The following is a 21835-nucleotide window of genomic DNA, read 5'->3' on the forward strand; positions in this document are numbered from 1 at the left end:
TTTATCGTTTGGTGCTGTAGTCAAATCGTAATGACATCAATATATTAAATTATGTAAGTTGAAGCGAAACAAAACAATTCGTCAGCCCAAGTTCCTTTGTCATTGTCAGTTGTATGTTCCGATACACTAAACATATTATTCTACAGATGTTTTTCGATAAAATATTGTAAGAGTTAATTTTTTTGTTAATTAATTAGATGGAGATTGGATTTTTGCATTCTACGCGCGATGAAAGTTGCAGTGAAAAACGTGGGCATCGAATTTTTGATCGGGGAAAATTGCATCGTTCTTGTCGTTAAAACAAAATTTTTTTGCTAACAACAAACTTAATTTTCTTTTAATTTCATTATTATTATAGATAATTAGTACGATTAGTACCATCGCGGTTATTATAGTTTTATCTGCGTAAATGATGAGCTCTTCTTGACCTTCGGGGTTCCCGCCATTTTTAGTTTTGCTTTCCGTGGGTACGCACTGGCAGGGCGACACCTCTCCACTGCATTGTGTTGCGTTACAGCGTGGTTGGTTACAGCGCAGTCGAAGAAAGAACGTTCCCTGTGTGGGTAAATTCTCGGAACGTTTGCCGCGTTTTTTTGTAGGAAATGGCCCTCCCTTCTCTTCAGTTTCGTATACAAATATTGCGATCTCCGTAACAAAGCAGATATCAGACAGTAAGTAACGAACTCGTCTCTCTCGTGTAAATTTATTCCATAAAAAAATTTATATTTTTATTCCGCAGTTATGAAAAATACTTACTGTTGATGCATGCATCGAATAATCTTGGGTTATTCAATCAAAAAATGAAAAAAGCCAATTATTACATGTCATTTATGAAAAAATACATTTTTTTCATAATTCTTTTAGCAAGTTTCGATACGAGTTGTGGTCAGTGTCTTGTATTCCACAACAAAGATCGAAAACTCATTGCTGACGTGCGTGGTCACATTTATCGACGAGATCTATGTGAATTAACGGAATCAAAGAAGTCGTTGAGTCGTCATTATGTTCTAGCAGGTATAATTACGATAAAAAAATCATGAAAAAATTAGTAATCGATTCATTGATAATTAGCCAAGGAAATAAATTATTTTCCATAGTAGATATTAGGTAAGCCATTTTTTCATACAGATGCTCATGTTCCATTGGAAATCGTTACTTTAAGCTTACAGATCAGTAATTCTATACGCTCAGAATTTATAAAAAAAATATTCTTCCAAGCTGTCCATATGAATCAAATGAAAAAAGTTTTAGGGACTCTAAGAATAGAGACCCAAAAAAAATCCCACTCATCAGTAGATGAGACAAAAGCATCAGAAAGAATAACGACCTGTATACATTCGTGAAAAAAAAAAGAGAGAAACAGCATAGACTAACATTCAATCTCCGTTAGTGTCAAACTATTTTTATCATTGAATTAATGACTCCTATCGTTTCTATATATTGTAAATCAAAGTAACGTTTTCAACATCAGTTAAAATGAAAACGTAAATAATTTTTTTTATTTTCTATTTTAAAAAACGTTCCTTTTACACAAGTAGGTATATCATATTTGGAAAATATTCTAAAATCGTTGTTTTGAAGAAACGACAGTCGGCTATATTATTTGTAAAAATTCAGCTACGATGTAGTCCTTGGAATATTTCTAGTTTCAACTAATTGCTCACATGATTCATCATAATTGTTTGGGGCTAAGCGATCTTTGTATGAAAGAATATTGAGTTCAAGTCGCAATTTTCACATTTTTTTCACAAACGATGCACTTGAACCTGATAAGTTGGAATAACCATTGCGCATTCAGGGAAGAAACTTGCATAATTGATGATGTGTTGATAATTTTTTTTTTTTAGTTATTTTCTCAACTGTTCTTACAAGAACTTGATCAGTAGGATTGCATCATTCGCCACTGAGTATATTGATTGCTAAAACACGTGATCACTCCTTGCAGTGAAAAATATAAAAAGTAAAGAAACCTGAAACACGAAATATAATCTTCAAGTCAACATTGACCCACAGGTAAAATTATAATAAATTGTGTTGTACAATTATAATTGATAATCTAATTTTTTTTCAAAATCATTAAAACCTTCACTTTAAAATTTGTGAAATATTATTCTTTTCGGAAGAAATATAAGAATGATATGCTGAAAAACTCAATCTGTCGGAATTCCAGATTTCCCATTCAATTTTGATTGAATTTATGTAAAAAATTTGAAAAGTTCCTTTAAATGGTTTGAATCTGGGTCTGGTTTTTTCAGTAGTGTAAATGCGTGTAGAACTTGTATAAAAAAATCCTCATGAGTGACGTAAAACTGTCATGGCACGCGAACAAACCACCTCGTATTCTTCATTTCTTGTATAGAAGAAAAAAACAACGCAGAATTAAAAAAATGTTACACTAACAATCGTGTAAATGAAACGAATTTTTAAATATTTTTAATATCTAAAGAATACCAATATCGCAACGAAATACTGAATGCTTCTGAACATTACAACTTCCACGTCATTCCTTCTTGCTGAAAATCTTTCCATTAATATGGACTGAAGTGAGCATGGAGCTTCAATTGAAAATATCCAAGAATAGTATTTTCTCAATGTTCATGCCTTGGCTTTAATAAATATTGTAGATAAAATGATTTCGCATCGGTTTACGGCGTGTGCGAACGAGCCGGAATATTTAGGACACTCTACAGAAATAGAAGCAAACAAGCAATACATCACTCGAGTTACATGGATTACATGGATTTTGCATAATTGGTCTCTGCTGTATGACGAGACATATTCTCAAGGATTGTTATCTGATTCCTTCTCTCTTGAGGGAATGGATGAGTGTACTTGCCAGTTGTCCTTCAAATCGAAGAATCGCAAAAATGTTCTAGCTATTGAGTTTTCAGATTCTTCACATTTTTTGGCAATGAATATTCAGATTTTTATCAATGGACGAGAAAAATTTGAGAGTAGTTATTTGCAACCAGTTCCAAAGATTATATATCCCCCAGGGCTTGAGATATCACCTGGACAAAAAAAAAATATTCATCTTTTTGAAGACAAATTATTTTTTCATAGAGATGCAACGAACAAAATCACAGGGAGGTTTTCTATCTCCAAAATTCCCAAATTTCAAATCTTGCCCCATCAAATATCGACAATGGAAGTTATACGGAGCATGAAAGCTTTATATGAGAAAAAGACACTGAGCGATGTAACTTTCGTCATCGATGATAAAGAATTACCTGCTCATAAAGCTGTCCTCGCGGTACGGAGCGAAGTTTTTGAAGCAATGTTTTTAAGCGAAATGAAAGAGAAAGATACGAGCAGAGTCGAAATTGTTGACGCAAAAGCTGAAATCTTTGAGGAATTTCTCAAGTATTTGTACACTGGGGAATTGAATGATTTGAAAAATAAGGTTGGAGAAATGTTGTTTTTGGCAGACAAATATCAGGTTTGCAAGTTGAAAGAAATGTGTGAAAATTGTATGTTGAGAGACGTCTGTGAAAAAAATGTTGCACAGTACCTTCTCTTTGCGGATAAGCATTGTTGCGTCACATTGAAGAAAAAAGCTCTTGACATTCTTCAAAATAGTGTCGATGCTATGAGACGAGTAATTATGAGTGAAAATCCCGAAGCTTTAAAGATTTTGAAAGAGGCGATCGCCAAAGACAGTTTTCTCAAGGAGTAAATTCTCAATGGAAACGACTGAATACATTTTTTTCTTTATTTTATAATTGAAAACAAAAAATATGCGCTGCAAATTTGAAAAAAGACGCATAATAAAAATGAGGGATGCTTCCCACGAGAAATGCGTGTATCTATTTCTGGAAACGCGAAATTATCGTCGCATTCCATTTTTTTTAATGATTCCAACAGTACTGTATTTTTTTTTCTTTTTTCATTTTTATAGCTGTGCGGTTCATTGTATATGAGATAAAAACCGTATAAGAAAGCTTCTATTCGAATGAGACTTGACTGTTTTTGCACCTTTTTATTTTATTTTTTATTCACTTTATTTTTTTTCATCGATCTATGTGCTGTAGTCTAATTTTGATCACTCTAATGTATTAAATTGAGTAAGCTAAAGCGAAACGAATAATAATAGCCTAAGTTTATTTCTCATTGCCAGCTGTATGTTCCGATAAATGATACACCTTATTTTACAGATAATTTTTAATAAAATATTGCAAGAATGTAATCTTTTTTTGTTAAGGTGTCCATGTATATATAAGTACAAGCAATTGGACCATGTTCTAACTTGATGTATTGTGAAAAAAACAATTTCAACCATGCTTGTCTGAAGAGCAACAGAATCCTGTAGAAAACAAAAAAATATTTGTGATCCTGTTGAATAAACTTAAGAAATGTTGTTCAATTGTGTAAAATCTTTTTACAAATATAAGAATCCTTTTCAATCTACAGTTATCAGAACAAACATGATTGTGTGGAAACAAGCTCAACCATCAATGAACCAATAAAAAGATTTTTTAAAAATATATTACAATAAACAAATAAACTTTTTCATCTGAAGAAATCTGCGCTCAACGAGGGACCAAACTTCAACACCTTCATCATTTTTTGTTGTTGTGTTCTGAATCCATAGCCCACTTTTTATGCACAAAGTAGAAACACTTGAAATATTACAAAAGTTGGCAAAATTTGCAACAATCTGAAAGTTAGTAAGAAATTTCCTTTTTATCAAACGTAATATTACGAATCGTAGGTCAACATTTGCTGAAGGAACTTTAAATTCACTATATCTGTTGGACTTAATTTCGACTCATCGAAATTTCAAACTCTTCTACTGGAATGCTGAGTAAACTTGTTTGTTTAGCTGTGTCCGAATACGTACGATTAATCAATACTGCTATCACTAGTATTTCGTAAAAACAATGGGACATGGAACTTTCAACAGTTTCGACAGTAGTTCCCTTCTTGAAGGGCAGCGATAAAACACGATAAAATAAATTGTTTTCTGCATTTGCAAAATGATTATAATGTTCGATGATCAATTCTTTTTTTTAAATTTAATCCCTGTGTTGATAAAAAGTTTCAACAAGTAAAAACGGAAGACAGTTTTTAAAATTATTCAATTTTTCGAAAACTGTCACATTTTCATCTGCTCTCAAGGTAAAAGATTACTCTGTTAATTAGAATTATCCTGATTAATTAGATGGAAATTGGATTTTTGCAGTCTCGGACACAAAAGCAGATCGGACAGTAACGAACTCTGCCATTGTGCCATTGTCCATTGTAGAAAAGTCTTTCTCTCGTGTAAGTTTATTCCATAAAAATTTTATATATTTTTGTTTTGCTGTTACGAAAAATACTTACGCTGGCTACACATGCACCGAATAATTTTGGGTTATTCGATCAAAAAATGAGAATAAAAGCCAATTATTGCATGTCAATAATGAAAAAAGTAATTTTTTTTCTGAATTGTTTCAGCAAGTTTCGATACGAGCTGTGGTCAGTGTCTTGTATTGAATCACTAAAATAAAGATCGAAAATCTCATTGCTGACGTTCGTGGTTATCATTTATCAGCGAGAACTGAATCAACGGAATCAACGAAGTCGTTGAGTCATCTTCATATTTCTAGCAGGTATAATCAGGATAAAGAAACCACCAAATAATTAGCAATCCATTTATTAATAACTAGTCAAGAAAGTTAAATATTTTCTATTTTGAATATTCGCAGGTCAGCCATTTTTTTACACTATACACAGAATAGATGTTCATGTTTCATCAGAAATTGTTACAGATCAGTAATTCCATCTGCTTAGAATTTATAAAAAAAAAATTCTTCCATGCTGTTGACAGGTTCATAAAAAAAGAAGAAAGGAACAGCGTAGACTGACATTTAATCTCCGTTCCAGTCAAACTATGTTTTTTGTTGAATTAATAGCAACTATCTTAACTATATCAATAGCAACAGGAAAGATAAATGCAAAATTGATGATTATGTGTTAATGATTTTTTTTGTAATTTCAACAGCTGCTTTTACAAGAACCTGATCAATAGGGTTACATCATCCGTCACTGAGTATACTAATTACTGAAGCACGTGATCACTTCCAACCAAAAGTATAGAAAGAGATAAAATCTGAAAAACAAAATATAATTACTGAATCAACATTGCCCTGCAGGTAAAATTATGATAAATTTTGTTGTAGAAATTTTTTTCAAACTCATCCAAAGCTCGATACCATAATTTGTAAAATAATATTTTTTTTTAAAGATGTATAACAATGATATGTCAAGAACTCAATCTTTGTATGTGTTTGCGAAATCAATGGGTGGGTTTCAACTTTCGATGTGTGAGCAGAATCATTGGGTGGGTTTGCAAAACTTTTAATACGTGAGTAATATCATTGGGTCGAAGTGAAACATATTCTTTATTTCAATAATAGTACATTAAACAAATTGTGGAACCTTCTTCCTAAAAGGACCACTTATAAATATTTACCAAAACGTTTTAAAAAGTGCCTTTAAGTGGTACAAATCTGGGTCTAGTTTTTCAGTAGTGCAACATATGTGTAAAGCTCGTGTAATAATGATCTTCATTAGCGACGTAAAAACTGACATGGCACACATACTAACCGTCAGCGTATTTTCATTATTTTTTGTATTTTTCAATGATTTATGTGCAGATGAAAAAAAAAAACAGAAAAGATCACACCCAGAATCGTGTTATTTAAACGAATTTTTAAATATTTTTATATCGAAATACCAATATCGCAATGAAATTCTGACTGCTTTTGCACCGTATACCTTCTAAGGTATTCCACCCTGCTGAAAATATAGCTGTGAACCTTCTCTGTTTACAATTTTGTTTATTTAATCATTCAAAAATACCCGGAAATAGTTTTATCTCAATGTTAATGTCTTAGCTTGAATTAATATTGTAGATAAGATGATTTCTGGTCGGTACTCGGGGAATTATGGACTATCATATTTGGAACACACTACAGAAATGGCAGTGGAAAACCAATCTCTTACAGAGTTTAAATGGATTTTGCGTGATTGGTCTCTGCTGTACGACACGACGTATTCCCAAGGGTTGTTATCTGATTCGTTCCCCCTTGACGGAATAGATGAGTGCACTTGCCAGTTGTCCTTCAAACCAAAGAATCTCAAAAATCTTCTAGCTATTGAGTTTTCAGATTCTTCACGTTTTTTGGCAATGAAAATTCAGATTACTATCAATACAGTAAAACAATTTGAGAGATGTTATTCGCATCCAGTTCCCAGGATTATTTATCCCCCAGGGCTTGAGATATCACTTGAAAAAAAAGAATTGGATGTTCTTTTAAAAGATGGTCTAAATTATTTGGGTGACACATCGAGATATATCACGGTGAAGTTTCTCATCTTCAAATTTCCCACATTTCAAAGCTTTCCCCGCCAAATACCAACAACAAAAGTTATACGAAGCTCAGAAACTTTATATGAGAAGAAGACATTTAGTGATGTAACTTTTGTATTTGATGATAAAGAGTTACCTGCTCATAAAGTTGTCCTCGCACTACGAAGCAAAGTTTTCGAAGCAATGTTTTTAAGCGACATGAAAGAGAAAGATACGAGCACAGTTGAAATTGTTGATACAACAGCTGAGATCTTTGAGGAATTTCTCAAGTACTTGTACACTGGGGAATTGAATGATTTGAAAAATAAAGTTGAAGAAATGTTGTTGTTGGCAGACAAATATCAGGTTTGCGAGTTGAAAGATTTGTGCGAAAATTTTTTGTTGGAAAATATTTCTGAAGGAAACGTCATCAAAAACTTTTTCGTTGCGGATAAGTATCGTTGCGCCACGTTGAAGAAAAAAGCTCTTAACATACTTGAAAAAAGTGCCAATGCATTGAAACAAGCAATTATGAGTGAAGACTTCGAGACTTTAATGATTTTGAAAGAGGTGTTGGCCAAAAAGGATTGTTCCTCCTTGAAAAAGTAATTGTTAAATGGAAATTACGGACTGATTTTTTTTTCTTTATTTTAAAATTGAAAATAAAAGATCTATTTCACGTTGACTTGGTGTGTAGTATGCTTATCGATAACCACGATAATCATGCGCTGCAGAATTCAAAAAAGGCACATGGACATATTAGTTTGTTTGGAATCGCATGCAAAATATACGCAAAAAATGTATCTTAATAGAAATGAAGATACTTCTTACGAGAAATGCGTGCATCGATTTTTGAAAACGCAAAATTGTCGCCAAATTCATTTTAGTGATTAAATCAGTTTTCTTTGTTTTTCTCATTTTTGTAATCGTTTTTATTTTTAAATATACGTGTGAACCATTGTATATGAGAGGAAAATTATATTGCGCTAAAATTTAACTTCAACAAAGGCTTTTTCTTGAATGCGTCTTACCTTTTTTTTATCTTTTCATATTATTTTATGTGATAAAAGTATTTATGTAAATACACCCAACTGTAGGGAATTTTTTCCGCACTTTTTGTTTCTTAACGAAATGGGGGACCATTCCAGGCTAAATTAATGATATCAGAATTTTTCTTTACAATTAATAACCTGCTGAACAAATGTAACGATGTATAATAAAAAAACATATATCGATTTACCCAGAGAGTAAAAAATAATGATAACTTTCAGATCTCTGATTAGTTAATGCATATTTATTCGTCGTACACACTAGGACACGATGTTAGACTGCTGAGCAAGTTACTAACGTCCTATTCGACATCTCAAGCCTATATTAACAAATAAAGTGTGATAAATAAAAATCTTATGAGTTATCGTTCCATTAATGTTGAACTCGACGAAAGTTCTTTTTCTTCGAAGAGAACATATAAATTTTCCACGTCGCATTATTTAACGATGGGACACAGAGTGAATCTTTCTTCTTTTATAGATGATCCTCGACGAACTCAACTTGGAACGGTCTCACTTTCTGTAACAAACAAAGCAAATTTAGATATTTAGTAAACTTGTAACTGATGGCACGCGTGATAGCGAACAACACACTCAATGCACCGAAGGCACATGTTTATAAGATTTTCATGCAGTCCAGTGAGACAGTTTCATTTCCAATTTCAATTCCAAAATTATAAAGACTTTGTTTCAAAGGAAATCAGAGTTTAATACAATCTTCCATCTGTTTTTCACCTGAGAAAACGCAGATTAATTTCCCCAGTTGCCCCTCTCATACTGCGTATCAACAAATATACTATCGGAGCATATCAGATGTGTAATATTAGGTGGATCATGCAAAGAGACGTATCGAGTCGAGAAGGATATTGATTAAAAACGAAAAATTATTCGGAATTATTCAAAATTTCAAATACGTTGTATACAGTAGAAATAACTATTAAAGAAGACTCTTGAAATGAATTGGAAACATTGTTACGTGCGATCAATTTCGTGGGAACATGCGTAAAAATTTTTTTCAAAAGACGGAGTTTCAGTCGGTAATCAATCACTCTAAACCAATTTATAAAATTTTCGCTGCTAGGTGAACACCAAAAAGAACCTCAACGGACACCAATTTTTTAGATATCGAAAAACGAAAGCTTACATTCAACTTTAGTTGAACAAGGAAAGCTTCTTATGTTGGAGATAAAATTGTGGTAAATATTCAGAAAACGGGCTTCACCTCCAATCGCGCTAATTTTTTAATACGTCATTCTGGGCGTTCTCCCGAGCAATTTAATATATAATCATAGTTGGGAGTTTCTAATAGTATCGGAGATATAACTATTTTAGACGGATTTTGAAGGAAAAACACTCCCGGATGGTTCCGATTTTGCCTCATTTCTCTATATCGTTATTTATTCGTGGAAAAAATCAATGTTGTTGAACATTCACGTATGATGCTTTAAGGAGGGTGGATCACGACGATACAATGTTGCCATATGCTAAACTATGTTAAAAATATTAAGAATTTCAAAATGATAAGAATTTTATAAAATTTGGTAAATGTATTCTTTAAAAATATATGAGAGAATATAAATTTTTTTCAGATTTTTCTACCACACAGCTCTCGAGTAATTGAACACTAAAGTTCACGTGCATAAGCATAGAGTTTACACATATACAGTTATACATCTCGTGCATAAGAACTTCGATTTAACGCTCGATTATGCGATAACCATGTGGTAAAAAAATTGTAAAAAAATTGTATTTGTATACTTCATGCCGAAGAATGTCATCACCAAATTTTATCAAATTCTGATTATTTTAATTTCGTGATCCACCCTCCTTAAAATGAATAAAACAGAAAAATATTAAATAAAATATACCACGGGTGTCAGTCGGCCAATGCTATCGTTAAAGTGTTGCATGCAGGAAAGCAAATAAGTGAAAGGTGAAAGAAATTGAGTGTAGACTTAGGGTGAATTCCAGAAAATGGGGGCACTGTTCGAAAATAAATCAAAATGCACAGGTCAGCAGTTCATGAATTCTGCAACGCAACAAATAAATCAGAAGCTCGGTAGATGGCCTAATTTATTATAATCCGATCCCGATTTTTCTAATAACATCGATATAATATCAGCAGCTCATTCAAAAACTAAAAAAAAAAAAACTAAAAACTAAAGTTTTTTCATGTTTTCTTTCTCAAAAGCCCCGCAAAGTAATGGTTTTTTTTTAAAGAAACGGAATCTCTGATGAATTTTCTTCACGATATAAACTTTTCCGAAGCTCGAAAACCGTACAATTTTTTCCCAATTAATATTATTGTGAGTTATCCCTTAAGGTATTAAAAACTCAAAATTGTAAATGAAATAATTCCAACTTTAGCGCTCTAAGAGATCCCGTAACTGTGCTTAACGTTATCGGCGACTTTAAACTACCAGTTACCATAAAAAAAGTGGACCTTCGTCGTACTTTATCGAATGGCCGAACTACTTTAAGGACGATGGCTACATTCGTCAAAATGATAAGAAATTGATCAAATTTGGTGATAATGTTCTTCAACATCAAGTGCGGAGACACAATTTTTTTTAAAACTTCCTTCTGCTTAGTTATCGAGTAATTATGCATTAAAGCAGATTTCTTATGCCCGGAAGGAAACGCTATGCTTGTACACGTGAACTTTAGTGATCAATTACTCGATAACTGTACAGAAGAAAAATCTTAAAAAATTTGTATTCTCAAATTTGGCACTAAAGAATATGTTCACCAAATTTTATTAAATTTTTATCATTTTGAAATTTTTAATGTATTTAACATGGTTTAGCAAGGCAACATTGTATCGTCGCTAGCCACCCTCCTTAAGGAGTTTCGGTACAGGCGATACAATGTTGCCATGCTAATCCATGCTAAAAAAATTCAAAAATTCAAAAAGTTCAGAATTTTATAAAATTTGGTGAACATATTCTTTAGTGCCAAATTTGACGACACAAATTTTTTAAGATTTTTCTTCTACACAGTTATCGAGTAATTGATCACTAAAGTTTACGTGTATAAGCATAGCGTTTCCATATATATAGGTATACATTCCGGGCATGAGAAATCTGCTTTAATGTGTAATTACTCGATAACTAAGTAGAAGAAAATTTTGAAAAAAATTGAGTTTTCGCACTTGATGTTGAAGCACATTATCACCAAATTTAATCAATTTCTTAATATTTTGACTTCTGTACCGAAACTCCTTAAACACAAACTGCAAAAAAAAACAAAAACAGAAGAAAGGTAATGCAGATGTCTATCGTCAATCTAACCAGGCTCACTAAAGTTTTCAACAGAGAATCATTGCATTTTTCATGCTCGAGAAGAGATTTGAGAAAAAATGGTGGTATTAAAAAAAAATAATCCTTACGCGATCCTGCGACAAGAACCATTAGAATCTCTCAAATGACCATCTGGGCACGGTGCCATGATCACCGCTGGGAAAAGTGGTGGCGGTAGATAGGTAGCCGGAGGACGAAGAGTAGTAGTTTTGCACAAGGTGCCAGTGACCACGAAAACCATCATGGATACGAGGCCGTAAAAAATGACGTTCCAGCTCAGTAGTTTCATCTTTACTGATGAAACTTTTGGCGAGTATCATAGCAGTAGAGAGTTACTGGTAATAATGTTAGAAACCGGTTCGTCTTCTTCTGTTGGAATATTTTGGCTCATTTACAATAGTCTTAAGGGGGCACCCCGTGTGGCAGCCGGATTTTTTTGGGGTTTTTTCACGATTTTTTTGCGGCGAGGAAAAGAAACATCGACTTTTGAAATTTGAAGGGTTTATTTATCAGTAATTTAACTCTATGATAGAATTTTCTAACTCTGTTATCTCGAGTAGATTTGGTGTTGAACTACTCCACAGGGACCCATGTTTCTCCATGGTTTCCACGATCCCGGGGGATTCGTTTATCTGAGATCAAAAAACCAAAGAGATTTTTGTTTTGTAAAGCAGTGTCGATCCCCTGAACTAAAATAATACAAAAATATTAAAAATTTGCGCTTTGAAACACAAAAATTCGATTTGAAAATTGAATTTTTGTCATTCAAAGCGTGAAATTCCTTTAATTTTTATATTTTCGTATAATTAGAGTTCAGGCGATAGCCACTGTTTCCCAAATATCAAAAATATCGTGGGATATCAATAAATCGTGATTATTCGTCCAGTGCAAGGCATGTCGTAGGTGGTCCCTTTCAGGATATAGTGCAGCATTCGGCCGAATGATATTACAAAATAAAAATACAACCGTTCCTGTATGAAATTGTGGACGTTTTTCTTTTAGAAAATCCAAAATACTATTGCAATTGCAGGCAGAAAAGCAAAACTTCCACCGGAGATCGTTAGTTTTCTAAAAATTCGTTGAAATCTTGATTGATTTAATTCAATAAGAGACGTTTTGGTTATTTGACAATAGCTTCAAGTATATCTCGCTCTTTTATATTATCAGCTGAATAGGGGGCAATACTCGGGGGTAATTTCGATGTTATCGATTAAACTGAAATGCCATATTATCCATTAACAACGAAGATGATGAAAAATTAATTACAACTGTCATGTAATATATCGACTTAGGGTGAAGGCTCGAATCTCTATTTTCACTATCAAAGCAATCCGGAAGTATGATATCATGTAAAAATATATGCACAATTATTGCGCAATGTAAACTGCAGACGTTCACTGATGCCGATGATTTTTTTCGTAAAATGATTTATTCAGTTCATACGGAATAAAAGTGTTAGAATTGGAGTTCATCTTCATGTGTATAGCGACAAAATAATGAATTAAGTCAATATTCGATTAATTACAACGTTTTGTTTATTTCATTGGTTGTAAAATATCTCCCTATTACTCTTTATTTTTTACTTTTTGCTAGCATCCCCTAAATAAGAATTAAAAAAAGAATTTTTGACAAAATTTCATTCTATTGCTTTTCCGAATTTCGATTTTTTTTAGATTTCTTTTTCTATTTCTTTTTTTTATTATTTGCAAAATTAAAAAAATATATTGGTGCGAAATTTTTACTTTTTTTTTCATTCTGTGATAGCAATCGTGGATATATTTTAGGGGACCATCATTTTATGCAATATCTGCTCAAGAATCGTGCGCCGATACCGCATAACGTTGACGCTGGCTTATATCCTTCATTTGAGATGGGGGAAAAGAGATGCAAAAAAATATGTTTCGAATGAATTATTCATTAAAGAATTTCTATCAAAATAGCAGTACAAATGATCAATTTGATATTGAAACGTTGGTAAATATATTTTTTCGAAAGACCAAAATTTGAATTATTGGTCAATCGCTCCAAACCGGTTTTTAGATTTTTTACTATTGGATGTCCACGAAAGCAACTTCAACAGACACCACCATTCCCTTCGTCATCGAACAACGAAAACCAATCCGCTCATCGTGAAACTTCTATCATTGGAAAAATAATTAAGATCGTTTTCTGATTCTGTTCTAGGGTTCACTTATTTGCATGTTTCGAAACTAATTTTTTGAAATTGAATTTTCATGAAACTATTTAATTGTTGAAAAACCTAATATGGACTGACATCCAAAATGAATCGTATTAAATGAATAAATAAAATAAAATTAACGTGGCCTCATTAGTTGAAACATTTTTCAACTAATAAGGAGTTCTTGAACTTTGCAACGCGACAAATACAATCGAGGAGCCATTTGAATGAGTCACATGGATTTTTTTTTCATTTTGGTTCTAGTTGTGGTAGCATTTCGAGATAACTACATTCATGAGAGCTCCACGGAATCTCCGCGCTTCTAACTGTTTTCAGAAACTTTAAAAATTTGTTTCTTCAGTAATAGAACGATCACAGCAGTTTATCAGCAGTTATATGGCAGTGAATTGGCGTTGCGCATTGAAAAAGAAGAGAAAAGCCAGTGTGCTCCCGCCACACTCTTCTACTCTCGAATAAAACAGAATTTATATTATTTCAGCGATAGTAATCTCAGCTTTTGAGATAAAATCAAATAAGAAAGAATTTACAGCTAATTCGAATACTGATGTACACCTTACGCTTCGATAATTCTGATGACTTCATTTTAAACAAGCAATCTGCACGAAAACGCATTGGAGGAAGAATTATTATGCAAAGTATTTATTGTCAGTCTAACCAGCTCCACAGAGCAATTTGATAGAGACGCATTGAATTTTTCATGCTTAAAAAAAAACTGAGGACAATCGGAGGTCTGAGTTGACGTAATGTTTAAAAAATCTTGCGCCAATGACCATTTCGATCTCTCATATAATCCGCTGGGCACGGGCCTGTCACCAGGGACCCGTGGGCGACGGTTACGAATTTCATTCCAGTTACGGTAGACCCCATAAAAATTCCGGGAATAAATGGACGCTGTATATTTCTAGCGTATTTCAAAATTTCCATTAGATTCGCGTGATCCTCCTTAACCGGTTGACTGGTATTGGATCATATATGTACAAAAAAAAGTCGGGCTCATTCTGATTTTGTATCATATGTGTACATATTGAAATAACTTTTTCAATTTTCAACCGATTTGGACAAAAATTGGTATACAATGGTTTTTTGGGTCGGTGAGTCGATTTTTGAACTTAATTTTCACCTCACTACCTTTGGAAATTGGGAAAATCGAAGGTTGAAGGTGAAATTTTTCGTTTTTTCCATGGATTTTCATGCTATATGACATGAAAATTTTTAGTTTTTTATCACACTCGACTCTTTCATCGAAATCAAACAAAATTCGCTACCCCCGAAAAATGTGAAAAATAAGGGTTCAGGGTGAAATTTGTTAATTTTTCACTGCGAAAATTTCATGCTTTATCACATGAAAATGGAATCAGCAACCTTGAAAACCCTCAGAAATAAATTATCGTGATTTTCGGTAACACATTGGCTCGTACCAGTTTTGGCACAAAAACTGGAAAAAAGCTCACCAGTCAACCGGTTAAGAGGGTGGATCGCGACGATACAATGTTGCCATGCTAAACCATGTTAAAAATATGAAGAATTTCAAAATGATAAGAATTTCATAAAATTTGGTAAATGTATTCATTAAAAATATATAAGACAATATACATTTTTTTTAGATTTTTCTACCACATAGCTCTCGAGTAATTCAGCACTAATGTTCACGTGTATAAGCATAGAGTTTACATATATACAGTTATACATCTCGTGCATAAGAACTTGGATTTAACGCTCAATTATTCGATAACCATGTGGTGAAAAAATTTGAAAAAAATTGTATTTGTATACTTGATGTCAAAGAATGTTATCACCACATTTTATCAAATTCTGATTATTTTGATTTCGTGATCCACCCTCCTTAATGAAACATGCAGTGTAATAGTAAGTTCGTGAACTCCGTAGCACAACAACCTCAATAATTTGAAAAAAAAAAACGAAACCAGCCTAGGTTGCGCCGCACTCCGTTTATTTCGTATATAAAACAGCGATTATGTGAAGAAAAAACGAAATGATATTCAGAATCTACCTCTAACTCGATTATCGGTCCTCATACCGTTCGAAAATTTTGATTGCATTATTAGAAACATGCAAACCATAAGAAAAGATAAACAGAAAAATGTTTATTGCCAATCTCACGGAGGTTTTGAATGGATTATCGTTGAATTTTACACGCCTGTGAAAAAAAGAAATTAAGGAGAAATGGGAGTGTAAAAAAAGAAATTATTCTTACATGAACTCGCGGCAATGACCATTTGAATCCCTCGTCCGATCACTTGGGCACGGTCCCTGGACCATTTGAAAGGCTATTTCCTTAGATATAGGGATCATGTTCGAAGTACCATTGGCCACTGGAACAATAGTTTTTAGATCCTTCACCTGACCGTTTGGGCGCGGTCCCTTAATCGCTTTGACAGGCCAGTGGGTGACAGTTACGGGTTTCATGGTTATACTCGAAGTGCCAACGATCATGGAAACCATTACGGACACGAGAAGGTAAAAGAAAACATTCCAGCACGGTAGCTTCATTCTGACTGATGAGATTTTCGTGATTATCATAACAGAAAATGCTTACGCTCGTAAGACTTGGAAACCGGTTTGCTTTCCTTCGTCGAAATGTTATTTTGACTCATTCACGATAGTTTCCCAACATACGGAAAAGGTCTTGAATTATACAGTTGCGCGAGATCAATTCTTTCGCAATCATCCATATATAAAAATAGAATTCATGAAAGTTGGGTTCAAAAAAATGACAATCTCCGAAAAAGTAATAATCGGAGTGGGATAATTGAGTGGGCAAGCACAAGGCTCTTGAATATGATTTTCATATTTTTTAACAGCTAAAAAAAAATGTGTGCCATGAAGGAGAACTAAAGAAATAAAAGCAATTTTTCATAAATCATTCAATCGAAAGCTCGGGAATCACTTTATTGTAGGCTCGACGCAATTTCTTTTGAGATAATCGAAGCTGCAGACACAATCGCACTTACGGAATAATTACACGAAATTACCGTGGCAGGGATGCAATCTATAACCCCTCACCACACTGGTGCAAATTTGCACTCACGAAAATTTTAGGTGTCTAGAACTTCAAAATTCCTTTCTTCAATTTGGTCATTTTTCTTTAATAAAACTTGTTTCTCCAATTTTTTCAATGATTGTAATCGGTTACTAAGGAATTTTCACCCTTAACAAGTCTCGTTGTAAGATGAATTGCGTACATTCATGGATGAAAAAAAAGTTTTGAAAAGTCGAAGTGCAAATTTGCACCAGTGTGGTGAGTATGTGACCCCAAAGGGAGTTTGTGTGTACGGGATATCCTACACCCTATGCCTATGATTTTGGACGCGTGGAAATTGCCATTACAGCAAATACAAATACAAACAAATTGTAGAAAAATGCTAGAGGCAACCTCCAAGTTGATCTTTTTGTAGTATATTTACCAAGCATTTTATCCATCGTATTCACTCCAGCCATAAGTAAAAAAGCAATGAGTAAAAAAAGTTATCATCTGAGTTAGGTGCATAACATTAAAATTTATGATATCAATCGGAGGACAAGTATTTCATTAGCAATTCGTAATTTTAACATTATGAAATTGTTCTGAGAAGCGTTCAAATCAAGAAAAAAATCACATCAAATGTAAAGACACTTGTTACTATATATAGCGCTTAAAATACTTTCGTAGTTATATCGTCAAGCTAAATGTGACAACAGCCATTTTCTATTCGCATATACGTATGCATGTCTAATGTCTATATTTTAAGGATGTAAAAGCGGTTCGTATACAAGTCAATGGACAGTCTTTGACCATATTTTTTCAAAGAAATTACCACGGGCAATCATATATAGCACAATATTATTAAGAAATCTTGTAATGATTTTTTAATAGTAAATAATATTTAAGTTCATTTCATTACGAAAAGGATTTTATGCAGAGTTATTAAGGAGGTTGAAGCGTATCTTATGTTAAAACTATTTTCCAACTTTGCACATTAAAACTTTTTAAACAGAAAGCTTAAGACAGTATTAAACTTCTGGCGGGATATGCCGATGGTTCACCGTCGTGAAATTGAGATATTTATTGTTGAAGTTTGCAATTTTTTGAAAGCTTCCATAAGAGCAGCCCATTCTTAACCTTGTCATTTTCGACAATGAATATCTCGATTACTAGGCGGTGAAACCTCTTCAAATTTTTCACACATAATTAAGAAGATTCAAGAAGATTTTCAATTCATTATTTTGGAATAATAAAATCTAATGTATGTTTCGTATGATGTCCTATATATATCGCTTCAACTTCCTTAAGAGTATGGATCAGTCGACTAACCTCACTTGGAATTTTTTAAATTGAAATTCTTCGACACAGTTTGACCGATTAAAAAAAGGCTCTGTCAGTCGATTTTTGCCATCGTTCTGCGTAGGCTGACAGGGCCTTTTTTAATCGGTTAAACCGTGTCAGAGAATTTCAATTTCAAAAATTCCAAGTGAGGTTAGTCGACTGATCCATACTCTTAACATAACTCGGTAGTGCAGTGTGAAAAGTTTACGTCTGACAACATCAGACGTAGTCGGTTGACAGCTGAGGTTAGAGCTTACTATAACGACAAAAAAGTTCCATAATGCATTGTACAAATGTTTACATTTATAGTTTGTGCGAAGTTGCCACAACTTCACGGGGTTACGAAACCCTGAGGTTCCGGGAGAATTTGTCGTCTTTAACTTTATATTTTTAATTCAGATGTCCGTTGACCCCCTTTTTTTAACGAACCGTTAAAATCCTCAGGGTTTAATGCATATAATATACGTTTTTTATGACTAACATCTGATATAAAAATTCATGAAATTTTGAGTTATACAGGCTTCGAAGTCATTGTGGCTATATATGACACATAAAATTGTGTTCTTTTGTCTAAAAATATTTCGATTAAATAGTCGTTGGGGGGGGGGGGGGGGGGGGTAAGGTATTTAATTTTTTTTTTCATTTTTTTTTATTTTTGAAATTGAATGCATAATATTTAGTGTTTAAAACTTTAAAGCGTTTTTCCCACAACTCACGTTTTCAAAGTCGGTGCCCCTCGTAACTCGCCGCTGGATCATCTGAAATCAAAAAATTAAAATTCATTCGTTAGATAATAGTTTTTCCTAGGTAACGCTGGGAGGGTTTTTCGAATTTCGAATTTTTCAATTTTTCCGACCACTTTGAAGGGAAAATCACAATTTTTTGAGAAAAAATCGGCTAATTTCTTATTGCAAAATGAAAATTATTAACAGAGCGGCGAGTTACGAGGGGCACCGCAAACCTACTTTTTTCGGAGATACGTCCGAAAAATTGCTGCCATTGCCGTATTTTTTAATATTTTTTTCGGAAAATTTGAGAAGATATTCTCCAAATATCAAACTTCAATGTACCACTGGTTAAGTAAAGATATTTTTACTGTGCCGTCAGTAAAAAATTCACAAAAACATTGCTTTTTTCGTATGATTTGACCTTACCCCCCCCCCCCCCCCCCAAGAGACCTTGAAATTTCACAGAGATTAAGTTTTAAGTTTGGACTATAATATACAAAAAAATTAGAGTACCATCTGAAATGGAGCCTAGTGCTTATACATCCTTAAACCAGCTAGCTCATGGTGTCGTCAAACCTTCCACCGTTTATGTCGTTATTACTCGTCAACCTCAAATAAGTGTTTTTCTTTTTCCATTCCCAAGTCATTTTCATCGGTATAACAAGTGTTTCCCAAGACATCATTGATATCGAAAAACATTATATTTTCTTATTCTCGTTTTTGGCTCGTTAAAGTTGAAAGGATCATATTTCATTAAATCCAAATCGTCGCACATGGAGTGTGTCTGTCATAAGAGCTTATGTATAACCCTTCAAAAAATGTTATTTTCGTTAATTGATCCTATAATTCCGCGAATAGATACACGCTGTATATTTCTAGCATATTTTTGAACTTCGTAGCACAACGAACTCAATCATTTAAAAAAAAAAAGCGAAACCAAGTCTAGGTCGCGCCGCACTCCTTTTCTTCGTACACGCGGAGAGACTTAAACGAATATTTCGGATGAATACATAGAAAAATTTGCTATGTTTTGTAGCAGCGCTGTTCTATATCGCTATTCTATTACATTTCACAAAAGTACATAGTAATTTTGATGCCGAAAGCAGTTCTCTCAAATTTTACTATGTACGACAGGCAAAATTTAGGTCTGGGACATTCTTACATCGAACCGTGTATCGATATCTGAATGTCGCTCGTGTCTTTGGTGAAATGTTAAAAATTGGTGAATTGTCCGAAAAGAAGTAAATTTTCTTTTCGACAAAGATTTACTTGACAAAGTCCGCTTATGAACGAAGCGTATGCTTGAAATTTTACTATGTGCCACTAGTTAATTTTCATGGTTATACTCGCAACGCCTCATATAATTGGTGGGCGCATGAATTTTGCTATGTTATTGAGCAAAATTCAGTGCAGTAAAAAGGAAAATACGAAACTCTGCAATTTTTCGTATAGCACAGAGAAACGATTGCTGTGTTATCTCCTAAATTTTCATCAAATGATTTCATTATTTACTATGTTTTTAATCAAAATTCGCTCCGTGTTCATTTTTGATATAGTACAGCGCGTTATTTACTATGGACTGTGGTAATGGTTCCCAAAACTTTCGCATTACTTGACACACTCTGTAGCGATTATTTATTATTATAATATCGATGTGGTTCAACGTTACTATAAAAACATAACAATTTTTGCTATAAAAGTTCCTCCGTGTATAAAACAGAGATTGTATGAAGAAAAAACGAAACGATATTCAGAATCTACCTCTAATTAGATTATTGATCCTCATACCGTTAACTCGAAAATTTTCATTGAATTATTAGAAACATGCAAACCATAAGAAAACACAAACTGAAAAATGTTTATTACCAATCTCGCGAAGGTTTTGAATGGAATATCGTTGAATTTTACATACCTGTAGAAAAAATAAATCAAGGAGAAATGGGGGTGTAAAAAAAATAAATAAATTATTCTTACACGAACTTGCGGCAATGACCATTTGGATCCCTCGTCTGATCACTTGGGCACGGTCCCTGGATTGTTCGAGCAGCCGTGGGGAAGGCAGATCGAGCAGGTTCAGGGATCATGCTCGAAGTACCATTGGCCACTGGAACAATAGTTTTTGGATCCCTCACCTGACCGTTTGGGCGCGGTCCCTTAATCGTTTTGACAGGCCAGTGGGTGACAGTTACGGGTTTCATGTTTGTACTCGAAGTGCCAACGATCACGGAAACCATTACGGACACGAGAAGGTAAAAGAAAACATTCCAGTACGGTAGCTTCATTCTGACTGATGAGATTTTCGTGATTATCATAACAGAAAATGCTTACGCTTGACGAAGAAAAACAAACCGGTTCTTAAGACTTGAAACTGGTTTGTTTTCCTTCGTCGAAATGTTTTGGCTCATTCACGATAGTTTCCAGACTTAAGAAAAAGGTCTTGAATTGTACAGTTGCGCAATTATCCATAAAAATAGAATTCATGATAGTCAGATACAAAAAAAATGATAGTTTCCGAAAAAGTGATAGGAGTGGGCAAGCGCAAGGCTCGAATCGAATTAAGTCTCTAGAGTGGCTTTTTTCTTGTTTCATTTGAATCGAATCGAACGTCCAAATTCCTGGATTCGGCTTGACCTCCAGACTTGGTACCCTCTTGAGTATGATTTTTATATTTTTTCTTTAACAGCTAAAAAAATGTGTGCTATGAAGGAAAATTCAACAGCATGCTGTTGAAACATGCAGTTTCCACGGAATTCAAACGTTATGATTTTCCGCATTTAGCATAAAACAATGTTCTTTTGTTTTTTTTGTTTTTTTTTTTTTTTTCAATTTGATCAGAGTGTTGAAAAAAAGTGTTCACGAGTGAATACAGGACACATTTTTCAAAACTATGATTAAAATAATA

The 21835-nt window shown here is 33.6% G+C and overlaps 2 protein-coding genes across 2 annotated transcripts; both read left to right on the forward strand.

Moving 5' to 3' along the window:
* The first annotated feature begins 13 nt into the window (after window positions 1-13).
* Window positions 14-8474, forward strand: LOC122417838 (TD and POZ domain-containing protein 4-like). The gene is made up of 5 exons (XM_043431661.1): window positions 14-671; window positions 5162-5262; window positions 5437-5591; window positions 5984-6134; window positions 6897-8474. Exon 5 carries the CDS (start codon window positions 6902-6904, stop codon window positions 7940-7942), a length of 1041 nt encoding a protein of 346 aa, XP_043287596.1. The 5' UTR covers window positions 14-671; window positions 5162-5262; window positions 5437-5591; window positions 5984-6134; window positions 6897-6901; the 3' UTR covers window positions 7943-8474.
* On the forward strand, window positions 678-4357 carry LOC122417837 (BTB and MATH domain-containing protein 43-like). Its single transcript, XM_043431660.1, has 3 exons — window positions 678-1014; window positions 1848-2013; window positions 2625-4357. The coding sequence occupies exon 3, from the start codon at window positions 2630-2632 to the stop codon at window positions 3674-3676; it is 1047 nt and encodes a 348-aa protein (XP_043287595.1). The 5' UTR covers window positions 678-1014; window positions 1848-2013; window positions 2625-2629; the 3' UTR covers window positions 3677-4357.
* Window positions 8475-21835: the final 13361 nt, after the last annotated feature.

Source organism: Venturia canescens, chromosome 11, assembly GCF_019457755.1.
Source record: "Venturia canescens isolate UGA chromosome 11, ASM1945775v1, whole genome shotgun sequence".
In the NCBI taxonomy this organism is placed as follows: domain Eukaryota; kingdom Metazoa; phylum Arthropoda; class Insecta; order Hymenoptera; family Ichneumonidae; genus Venturia; species Venturia canescens.